Source organism: Oryctolagus cuniculus, chromosome 3 (assembly GCF_051225735.1).
Source record: "Oryctolagus cuniculus isolate XC-2025 breed Fujian yellow rabbit chromosome 3, ASM5122573v1, whole genome shotgun sequence".
NCBI lineage: Eukaryota > Metazoa > Chordata > Mammalia > Lagomorpha > Leporidae > Oryctolagus > Oryctolagus cuniculus.
In genome coordinates, this window is record NC_142869.1 from 162,823,915 (window position 1) to 162,836,338 (window position 12,424).

At 39.3% G+C, this 12,424-nt stretch overlaps 1 protein-coding gene across 8 annotated transcripts in view; it reads right to left on the bottom strand.

Annotated features, from left to right (window-relative positions):
- The window catches only part of GRM8 (glutamate metabotropic receptor 8), a 911,553-nt gene that overhangs the window by 210,353 nt on the left and 688,776 nt on the right, over window positions 1-12,424 (bottom strand). Inside the window, exon 8 of one of the 8 annotated variants that reach the window (XM_089328535.1) lies at window positions 9,202-9,422. The exons of the other annotated variants lie outside the window; for them this stretch is intronic. Within the exon in view, the coding sequence (XP_089184661.1) occupies window positions 9,217-9,422 (206 nt within the window). The 3' untranslated portion in view covers window positions 9,202-9,216. Of the gene's footprint in view, window positions 1-9,201; window positions 9,423-12,424 lie in introns of those variants that run through there. 8 annotated transcript variants of the gene reach the window in all.

Genomic DNA, 12,424 nt, shown 5'->3' on the forward strand with positions numbered 1-12,424 from the left:
TGTTACTTTTTGCTAACTTCAACTCTCTGTGAAGCAGTTGCATTTTTCAATTCCTCTGCTTCCAGTCTTTCTGCCTAAAAGTTTACCAATGTGGGCGACTGTTGGGAACCTCACAATGATGAAGAAGTGATCAGCGGGAAGTCCTAATTCAGTCCATATCATAAAATTTCCCGCATTGACCATGAGGAGTGAAACAGTGGCAGGACAGTGGAATGCAAGAACCACAGTCTTTTCTAAACTCTGTTCCTTTCAGAAGCTTACAGATTCTGTCCACTTTTAATTTCCCTATTATTAACTTCTGCACATTTATAGGTATAAGAGTAGAAAGCAATTGCTATGCCAATGTTTCCTTGTTCCATCCAGCTTTGTCACATGTACTGACTTTCCTTTTCTTTAATATCTTTGGACCCTTCTTCATCTGCTTGGTTTATTCTTTCCTATCTTGACAAATTCAGCTGACACCAATCCCTTTTCTTGGTTCCTATCTTTACTCTGCAGACCCAGTTCACTGAATTTCTTCTCACAGGATATTGGATTTAATTTTTATACTGCACTGGAAAGTTTCCCTTTCTCGTTATCTCTTTCCCAGATTTCATTCTCCAAGAATATATACTACTAATAGATATGTATCAACTTTATATACAAATCACATATCTACCTGATGAATTTCCTAACCTATTTGTAGAGGTGTTTACCTACATATCAATGATCACAAAATTCTAAAATATTTAACTTAAAATAGATGACACTATCAAAAATGACAGCAACTTGCAAACAAATATTGGAGTATTTTCCTAGTGGTTAATGGGCAGATTCTAATATTCTGTTTTCTTTATTCTTCCTAACATCTGAACACAGTGTGAGACTCCTGATGAGTCCACAGATATCTGTTATCATGAGAACTGCTGAGCTGTAAGAGCCATGCTTGGAGGAATGAGCCTGGGTCTGTGGTTTGGTAGCTGCATGTCCATGATAACTTCATTCCCCATTTATTTTCACACTTGTGTATGTCTCTTTGCCTCCCCTTTACCACACGGACACCTAATAATGAATTGAATACATTTTGAAATCCTAAGAGTTATCCATGTATAAATTATCATCAATGAGTTGATATATAAATCAACAAAGAAATTAAGAATTGGAAAACATAATAGGAACTCTCCAATCAACCAGTGCTATCTTACCTACTCCCCAGAGTCCAATGGAAACCTATTTGTCATACATGACCAAAAACCTTTCTTAACTCAGAGATTTTGGGCAGATTAAGCTTCTAAATCCTCAGTTTCTCTACCTGTAAAATGACACTTTTCTCAGAGTTGTTATGAGAATTTAAATGAATCAATACTTGTCAAGTTCACAGGATAATCAGGTATTACTATTCATCTTCTGAAAATTAATGAGTGAACTAGAGAGGCAGAGAGTGAGGAGGAGGAAGGAGAAAAGGAGGAGGAGTAACGAATTCAGAGAGGAAAGGAGGAGGTGAGGAGGAGGGTGGCAGGGAGGGAGAGAGGGAGGGAGTGAGGAAAAAAAGGAACCCCACCCCCTGATTCACATGTCTCAGATGCCCATAGTAGCCAGGGCTGGGTTGAGGGCACAGCAGGCTCAAAGAAGTCAACCCAGCTCTCCTACACAGATGGCAGGAACTCAAACACTTGAGCTATCACTGTTGCTTCCCAAGATCTGCGTTAGCAAGAAGCTGCAGATGGGATTGGACCTGGGTAGTGAACCCCAGAATTCTGATGCATATGCTATGAACTTGATATTAACAGTAAATTCATTGTCATTTACATAGTACTTTGGAAATCTGTAATGCCATATTCTCCGTGTATAAAGGGATATTTAATTTCCTTTAAAATTTCACAAATTGCTACTCCCTTCACTGAGACTCCATATTTCCTTCAGCAGTAGTGCCCAATCTTTTTGTTTGTTTGCCACAATGACATACACTACAGAAGAATGTCACTGTTTAACACATTCTGACGAATGTATTCCAAGCTATACACAGCTACCAGTTCACTGTTGCTGTATCTCTTTTCTCCAACTCAATTAAGAATATTGGAAAGCAAATGAGAACTACTGATCACAAAAATAATTTCTTATTTAGATATTTCAAATATTATTAATGTCAAGTGACACAAATTCAGGCATTGCTTTAAGAAACAATACAATACTGAAGCAGGTAGAAGTGTGTTCTGGAGCAAGAATGCTGGGTTCAAACCCTATTTCTGTCACTTATCAGATGTATTTTCTTGGGTAAATTCCTTCATTTCCTTTTATCTCGTTTCTCACTTTTGAAGTGGAGTAGTGATAATTTCAACCTCAGCGGGAAGAATCAGAAATGAATCAGTAAATGCAAAGAATTTAGTACACATGAAGCATTGTATGATTGGCTATATTTTTATTATTTTATGGCAATATTTGAGATCCATTGTCTATGCGGGAATCTATAAACTTGGTGGTAAATGTGTCATTTACATGATGTCATTCTTACTAATCTTTGTTTAAACACCACGCCACATCATAAACCTAAAATCCAGGTTGCTGTTCTCCAGGCTGTCTCATCAACCTGCCTCTTTGAACATGGTACACTCTCTAAGTTCCCTTCCTCTTCCTTCCTAATCCTCCTCCTCCATTTCCTTCAAGATGTGGCTCAAGGGTAAGGCTCTTAGAGAAGCTCAACTCTTCAAACCTGGAACAAAGCCCCAAGTACCTATTCTTGTCCTAACTTCCTCTGTCAGGGCACTCCTGACACTCTGCATGCTTTCAGTATTCATCCCATACTTGATTATAAATGCTTTCAACAAGTATTTACTAAGAGTCTACTGTGTTTCCTGTACTAGGTGGACCCTCTGCCTTCCTCATAAAACTCTGGTCTCCTTAGAATTTATCCCTTATCTTTGTAGAATGTGTACCAGAGACAGTGCTCGATATTGGGAGTAATCAATAAGTCACAGGAAATCATGAAAGAGGCACTCCATAACGATCTCAAAAAAGATCCATATTCACCCTCTTTATAACACCATGAACTTTATTGATATCACATTTCATCTTTGAAATTCTCAAGTGAAGGAAACAACCAAGTCCCTTTCACACCATTATCAGGGTGATCTTAGAAACCACAGCATATCTTTGCATGGTCTCTGAATTAATTACTGGCAGTTGAAGCAGTTTTCATTACTGACTACCCATGCATCTTGTTTTTCTAGTCTGATTTCTGGTCTCAGGCTAGACTTGCAATTGAATTGCTTCAACCCTCTTACAACAAGAGCTGCCTGCATTGCATATTGACTCAGTTCCAATAACTACTGTGACACACTGGTCTGTGTGACAATGAGCACCCTTGAGCAGTCGTGAAGAACTAAGTTGCTGTTACAATTTCGACAAGCTTGCCATCTTTTCAAAAGAAGATCTTTTGTACTGAAACTGGCCATCCTGAAAAATGGAATTAAGTGGCATTTTTGTCTATAAAATATTTGTAATGGCATATGTCTCTTGATATATTCAGCAATTTCTTGTAGTTTAATAATAACAGTTAATAAATACAACATATATTTGATTAGGCTATATTAGGGTTATATTTTAAATCAAATCATGTCCATCAAATTTTGTTTTATTCCTTTCCTTCTCACAAATTAGCTATTTCAGAAATTTGATGTGCATTAAAGTTTAAAATTTTTTATCATATATGTACATTAGTAGAAAAATGGAAACAAAAGCATGGATTTGTAGGGTATCTTTTACTAGTCAGGTACTATTTTCAGAGTTTGCACATCTCCTCCAATATTGTTGGTTTAATAAGAATTGTGAGGAAAATTCTATTTTTATTACTAGATATCTCAAACACTCCCAATGTGGCTTTACAGGAAAAATGATACATCCTGTGAAGATGTTATTTGAAAATTTGACTCCTTTGAGAATTGTGTCATGGAAGAGAATGGGTTTGACATTCAGGGGTTGGAGTCTGACTTCTGGCTATCCAAGTTATCTGCATGATCTAGACAATTTATGTCCCCTTAGACCTGTGCTCTCATTCTTCAAGTAGGCCTAACAACCTCAATATCCCTGGGCCATTACAAAGGCTAAACGAGATGATGCATGTAGAATATTGTGTGCATAACTGACTCTCGATAGACATGCAGTAACTTAAAACTGTCATCATCATCCTACACTGAGTTTCCCCTTGGTCTACATTCTCTTGCATCCACAATGTAAAACTTAATGCAAGAATAATTCTCTCACCTTTAGGTACAAAAATCACACACACACACACACACACACACACACACACTCATGTAAACCAGTTTGGTTTATTTCAAGTTTACTACTTCCCTTCCTACTTCTTACACCAAACTTCATCCAGTGTCCTGTTCTCACAACTTACAATATTACACAAGCAGGAAAAAAATAAGACATCTTAAAATCAGTAGTTTAATCATTTTCATCACCCTTAAAAGAAGAAAGAATATATGAGATGTAAGTTATTGACCAAATGTCATAGGAAATAGCAATTTCCAAAAAGGTCTCAATTATTCTTGTTCTTCCTTCCATTGTCCAATTTATTGAACACTTATAATAAATAAACATAATCATATTTGAATGAAAATCATATTATACTTTAATTATTTAAGAAACAGATTACTCTTATATATAAGAATCACTCTGCCTCATGCTTTGAAAGTGTTTAACATTTGACTCACTGTACTCTTCATCCATACTCCTGTTACATACCTGGTGACCCTGCCATCCATGTGGGTAATTTTTTTAAACTTTTATTTAATGAATATAAATTTCCAAAGTACAGCTTATGGATTACAATGGCTTCCCCCCCATAACGTCCCTCCCACAACCCCCCCCTTTCCCACTCCCTCTCCCCTTCCATTCACATCAAGATTCATTTTCGATTCTCTTTATATACAGAAGATCAGTTTAGCATACATTAAGTAAAGATTTCAACATTTTGCTCCCATGTGGGTAATTTAACATCCTGGTCTTCAGGATAGTTAACTTCAATTCTTTCAATTTTCTTTTTTTTTTTTTTAGACTCTTTCATGCAACTCACTATCTACTGTTACAATCGCCTTCTGGAAACTATCCTATCCAGGAACTGTATCATCTAAACTATCATCTAAAATTTTGCTTTCTGGCCACTACCTTCTATGACTTCCTAAACTGACCAATTCACTGATCACTGCATTGTCACTCCACTTCACCCCCATGGCAGTTTCACTTCCCTCCTAGTCCCGCATAGGTTCTACCATCTGTTCTTTTGTGATCTCTCTGCCCAGTTGTCTTCATCTACCAAATCATAATCATGATTATATAAAACTGTGCACTTCATCAGCAGAAGCAGAATACTGCTTGAGGAACACAAGCAGCTTTTCTCTCTGGCAAAACTACAACTGGGCTAAAGTAAGGGCAGTGCCTAGGACACAGCCCTGAGTGTGAATGTCCTCTCCCTGAATTTTGTAAACTCAGTGCCTTGCTTGCTTCTTCTAGTCATGCCCTTATTGCCATGTCCTGCCTTCAGCTCATGACCTCAGATTTCCAATAAACAGTCAATACTGCTCTGCAGCCCTATCCAGTCCTCATGGTTGGTTCACTTTCTCCACCCTTCAGGACAACACTTGACTTCTTCTCACTCTTCACACATTCAACACCTTCCTTCCCATGTCACATCAGTATGGCTCACTCTTTCTCATTGAGAAAAGGCAGCAAAAAGACAGAAGTATCCTCATCATTCCACCACAGAGCCTACCACCTACATGCATCCACACACGTTCTCTTCCCTCCTGTGGCAACACACAGCCCTGATCCAGTCAAAGTACTCCTCCCCTGGGGATAAGGAACCACCCACTCACTCTCCAAGCATTTTAACTTTCAGTTTTCTTTCTTTTACATCAACAAATTTAGACTCTCTCTAGAAGTATTCCCTTAAATTCACTAATAAGTACTACTATCTCTTCTTAAATAGAAACAAATACCCTAATTTAACCCCTTGGCCTCATAGGGCTCTTGCCTCATGTTCTACTCTTCTTCACAGTAAAACTGTGGTTGCTACATTTTTTTCAGTGTCCATACTTCACAAATTTATTTATCTCACACTGTATATAATGAAGCAAAACGTAAGCTGAAATGCATTGTTATAAGGATGGCATTAGTTCAAATATGTACATGCATTCCTGGTAGACTGACTCGAAAAATACAGAGCTGGATCTTCTAAACTACAACTACAGAAAATAAAACAAGGATGGGGGATTTAAAATATCAATTTACAGAAGTATTACAAAACATAAGAAAATATTTCAAACAGTAATTTCATGTCTTTTTTTATCCAAACAAAATGGAAATTTGGGATTGAACAAAACCTATTATAAATTATTAACGATGTCAACCTGCATGGCCATTTTTGCTTTTAACAGTAAGTTTAAGAAAATTAGTATACTCAGTTTAAAATTCTTAACCTGGGGCTAGTGCTGTGGCATAACAGATAAGACCACCGCCTGCAGTGCCAGCATCCCATATGGGTGCAGGTTCAAGTACCAGCCACTCCACTTCCGATCCAGCTCTCTGCTGTGGCCTGGGAAAGCAGTGGAAGTTGGCCAAAGTGCTTGGGCCCCTGCACCCTCGTGGGAGACCCAGAGGAAACTCCTGGCTTCCGGCTTTGGATCAGCTCAGCTCCAAGCATTGCAACCATTTGGGGAATGAAACAGCAGATTGAAGATCTCTCTCTCTCTCTCTGTCTCTACATCTCTCTATATAGTGTAACTTTGTCTCTCAAATAAAATAAATCTTAAAATAAATTTTTGTGTAATTTCCTTTCCTCCAGAGCTATAAAGGGTTCATTGCCTCCTCCCCATCCTGGACCTAATTTTCTCTGTAGAAAATGTTCCAGGGGCTTCTTCTGGTTCTCCCACGCGAGTCCCAGGGACTTGGGCCATCTTCTACTACTTACCAGGCCATAGCAGAGAGCTGGATTGGAAGTGGAGCAACCAGGACTCAGACCGGCACCTATTTGGGATGCTGGCATTGCAAGTGGTAGCTTTACCTGCTATGCCACAGCACTGGCCCTGCAAATTTTTTTTTTTTTTACATTTTTCTTTAAGTTTTATTTATTTGAAGGGCAAAGATACCTGAGTGGGGGAGGGGGGACGGAAAGAGAGGGGAAGAGAGAGAGAGAGAGAGATGAGAGAGCGAGCTTCCATCCACTGGTTCATTCCACAAATGGCTGCAATGGCCAGGGCTGGGTCAGGCTGAAGCCAGGAGCCAGGAGCTTCTTCAGAGTTTCCAACATGGATACACGGGCCCAAGAACTTGAGCCATCTTTTGCTGCTTTCCTAGACCCATTAGCAGAGAGCTGGATCGGAAGTGGAGCAGCCAGTATTCTAGCTGGCACCCATATGGGCTACCAGCACTGCAGGTGGAGGCTTAAATTTCTATACTGCAGTACTGGCCCCAGTGCAAAAAAAATCTTGAAATCCATGATTTTTTTAATTTATTTGACAGAGTTAGACAGAGAGATAGACAAAGAGAAAGGTCTTCCTTCCGTTGGTTCACCCCACAAATGGCCACAACGGCTGGAGCTACGCCGATCCAAAGCCAGGAGCCAGGTGCTTCCTCCTGGTCTCCCATGCGGGTGCAGGGCCCAAGCACTTGGGTCATCCTCCACTGCCCTCCCAGGCCACAGCAGAGAGCTGGACTGGAAGTGGAGCAATCGGGACTAGAACCCAGAGCCCACATGGGATGCCAATGCCACAGGGGGAGGATTAACCAAGTGAGCTACAGCTTTGGCTCCTGATTTTTTTAAGTTAAAAACCTGTAGTTCAGCAGGACTATAGACAAGGGCTACAAACAATCATGAAAAATGTCCATTTAACTCATATACAATAAATTTTAAAATAATAACAGATCATTAAAACTATAATAGTATATCATTCCTAACTATTGTTTAACAAAAATATAAATCAAAGATTAATAAAACTATGCTGGCAGTAGTGCTGATACAAATAGGGTTATCTTTTTTTAATTTTTTTGTTTTTTTCATTTTAGTTTTTTCATAATACACATGTTCTATGAACTTTGTGAAGACCCTGATAGATGCAGAATTTCCTCATTCTCTGCACCTTTCTTCCACTACCCTGGTCCAGACTACTCCTTTCTCTGAACTCCTGGCCAATACCCTGCAGTCACAGTGAACAACATCAGTATACTCTCTACCCCACAGCCAGGCACTGCAGTGAAAAACAAGTCAGAATTCATCACAGCTCTCCTTAAAAATCATTCAGTGGATTCCCATTTCACTTCGAATAAAACACAAAAGGTTAATCATGGCCATGACCAAGGTCCACTTATTTCTCTCCTCTTACTCATTCTCTATACCCCACCCACCCTGTTCTTTGAATTTTCTTCTGCTTTAGGAAACCACTCTATTGTTTTCTGTTCTCTCTTCCCAGTGGTCTTAACACTTGGATCTTCTGCCCACTCCTGCTCCTTCTCATCCTCTGTATTCCACATCAGTTATCACAGAGAAAGTCCCCATCCTAGCACCACATCTGTTAAACCTGATTTTTATAATCACTCTCTAGGGCACACATAATTTCCTTCCTGGGATTTTATATGTATCAAAAGTATATCACTTATTTCACTGGTTGGCCCGTTTGAATACTATTAGAATGCTATTTATGCTGCAGAGAATTCTTCTACCACATCTGTAGCACAGACTGTTAGATGAGCATCGGAATCTATCATCTCTTATCCAGGATATGTAGCTAGGCGGCTCATCTACCTTGTACTTAGGCATGGCCCAGTGATTAGTTCTAGCCAATTAAACGTGAGCAGAACTGAGATATTCTCCTTAGGAGATCCATTAAAAGCCACTGAAGTGATCCTCTATATGCTTTGTCCTCTGGCTGGCCAGAATGGAATTGACAAGCTGAACTAGTTATTAATAACAGCAGAGCTTGCATGAGCCTGGATTCCAGTGCAAGTGCATAGAGAAGGTCCCTGACACTACCCTGTTCATCCTCAGAGATGTCTAGTTTAGTGTTTACTGTTTCAATCACTATAGCTTGTGAGCCTACCTCTTACAGCAGATGACTATAGCACCTTAGTACCTAGTAAAGTGAGATCTCAACATGGTTTTAAATGCATAAATGTAATCATATTAAATCCGGAAGTGAAAATGTCACTTAATGCCATATTAAAAAGGTTTTTTTTTTTTTAATTTATTTGAAAGGTAGAGTTACAGAGAAGCAGAGGCAGAGGGAGACCTTCCATCCATTGGTTCACTCCCCAAATGGCCACAATGCTCAGAGGTAAGGTGATCCGAAGCCAGGAGCCAGTAGCTTCCTCCAGGCCTTCCATGCAGGTGTGGGGGCCCAAGCACTTGGGCCATCCTGTACTGCTTCCCAGGCCATAGCAGAGAGCTAGATTGGAAGAAGAGCAGCCATGACTAGAACCAGCGCTCTTATGGGATGCCAGCATGGCAGGTGGTGGCTTCACCACCAAGCCACAGTGCTGGCCCCATATTATAAAGTTTTAAGAATAGATCATAGTTTTATAACTGAACATCAGAGACACTGGCATGGTTGATAACTAGTTTCAGATGCCCCTTAAGAGTTAATATTGATTACCACAATGTGCATGCATATAAGGTTACATTGAGAAGATGAAATTATTGCCTCAAATTGCACTGGAAACCTATAGACATTCACTTACCTTGGCTAAAGCACCCACATGATTAGATGTTTTGATTAAAATCTAAATGTACAGGCATTAAAATGTGTGCCCAAGTTTAGGTTGAAATTGACTTTCTTTACCTGACTACTTTGGTGTATAAAAAATTAAAACAGCATAGCAAGGAGTGCATTTAATGGCACTTTCTGATTCTCTGAGCCAGCCCTCATTCTTGATTTTTCCATTAAGAAACTGAGATGATAGCAGGACTTTCTTCTATGTAAATGCCTTTATGATCCTTGGATTAAAGGTGATTTAAATTGTAAAGTGTCATTATCATTAATGAATAGCACCATTTGAGAAATAGAAATACAACCTATAATTGCATTTATAGTACTCAAACAAGCTGATTGAACTTTTAAAATAAGAAAAGATCCATTATTTAGTGATACACATCTCACAGAAGCAGAATTGGGAGGCTTAAGTAAAATCTCTTTTAAGAAAAGTGACCAAAGAGACTATTAAATATCAAATGTTTGGTTAAAGGAAAGGAAAAGAGTATGTAACAATTAGCCAAGATTAAGTAATGCACATTACGAGGAATTTGGGAACAGACCAAAGTGTATTATAATACCATGAATCCAGCACATTTTTATTCACTAACAGAATCCTCTCCTTAGCTTCAGCAACTAAAGCCCTTGATTATTGAAGGAAAGAGGGGCATGTTAAATACCTTATATATAAGAATTAGCATGCATGACTTAAGTGTAAGAAGGCTGTGCTTTACTAACCATTTTATCCCTAACAGTGATGAGCACATATGAGTGTGTTTGTGTGTGTGTGTACATATAGCCCAGTCTTCAAATTTGCTGTATAAGGAGGAGGTCTTTGGTATTCCAGCTCATTGCCCTTTCATCCCATGGAGGACACTGGGCAATAACTGAAGGTATTTTTGTTGCTCACAGGTAGGGAAGCGATGCCACCAACAACTAGGGGAAGAGGCCAGGGGTGCTCCTGAACATCCTACAGTGCATAGGAAAGCTTCACATAACAAAGGACTACTCAGTCCAACATGTCCAAAGTTGACAAACATTGCAAACACTCTCATATTGTACCTTAGAATTGAGACTTTAATTTCTAGGTAAATATTCATGATACCTGCAAATACATACATATTTACTCCTCCCTTAACAATTTTTATGCCTTTTCCTTTGTGTTCTACTTTTCTTATATTTTCTAGGACTTATGATACAATATTGATATGAGACAGAAAAAGTGAACACCCTTGCGTGGCTCCTAAAGAATGCCTCCTGGGCATTCTAAGTGGCATAGCAGGTAAAGCTACCACCTGCAGTGCCGGTATCCCACCGGGGCACCAGTTTGAGTCCAGGCTGCTGCACTTCTGATCCAGCTTTCTGCTATGGTCTGGGAAAGCAGTAAAAGATGGCCCAGATCCTTTGGCATCTGTACCTGTGTGAGAGATCTGAAAGAAGCTCCAGGCCCCTGTCTTCAGATCCCCACAGCACCAGCTGTTGTGGCCATTTGGGGAGTGAATCAGCAGATGGAACACCTTTCTCCCTCTCTGTTTCTATTTCTCTGTAGCTCTGCCTTTCAAATAAATAAATATTTTTAAAAAATGCCTCCTACAATCCCAGTGCAGTATTGTTTGATCTAAGCTTTTTTTGACAGGCAGTTAGACAGTGAGAAAGAAAGACAGAAAGAAAGGTCTTCCTTCCTTTGGTTCACCCCCAAAATGGCTGCCACGGCCGCCGCACCACTCAAATCCGAAGCCAGGAGCCAGGTGCTTCCTCCTGGTCTCCCATGTGGGTGCAGGGCCTAAGCACTTGGGCCATCCTCCACTGCTCTCCCGGGCCACAGCAGAGAGCTGGACTGGAAGAGGAGCAACTGGGACAGAATCTGGCATCCCAACTGGGACTAGAACCCCGGGGTGCCAATGCCGCAGGTATCCAAGTGAGCCATGGTGCAGGCCTGATCTCGGCTTTTCATGAGTACCTCTTAGTTTAAGATAGTCCCTTCCATTCTAAATGTACTAATAGTATCATACATACATTTTAATGTAAGCAATGTTCTTTCTACAGTCTTGAGATAATATTTGATACTATAATGAATTTATATGTTTTCAAATAATATATCATAAAATCTTTGGGAAGATTCAACTTGATTTCCATCTCATATTTTAGGTATTATTGGAGTCAACCTGTTAATATTTTGCTTAGAATGTTTTTATCCATACTCATGAGTGAGATGCATTGGTGACTTCTATAATTATAATCTTCTTATTATTTTGGTTTCAGACTTAGTTTGACCTCAAAGAATTAATTTCAAAATAGTCCTTTTTCTATTGCTTACAAAGTTTTTGTAAAATTATGAGAACAACTTCCTTTAAAGTTTTGTAGAACTCACCTGAAACCACCTCAGATGCCCACATGAGTGAATAAACCAATTGTGACATAAGGCACACTTGACCCAATGGAGTATTATGGAGCAGTCAGAATGGATGAACTATAGACAGTCACAAAGGTAGGTGAAACAGTGATGTATTATGAAATGGAAAAAGTATACAAAGAACACCTTACAAAATCATAAACAATTATCAATGTTATTCTTTTGTGGGAATAGATACAGATATAAGACAAAAATATTTTAATAGGTCAAAGAATGTTGTTGCTTGAGAGGGAATGGAGATGGATTGACAGGAATACATGCTGGGATGTAGCTTTTTGTCAAAATC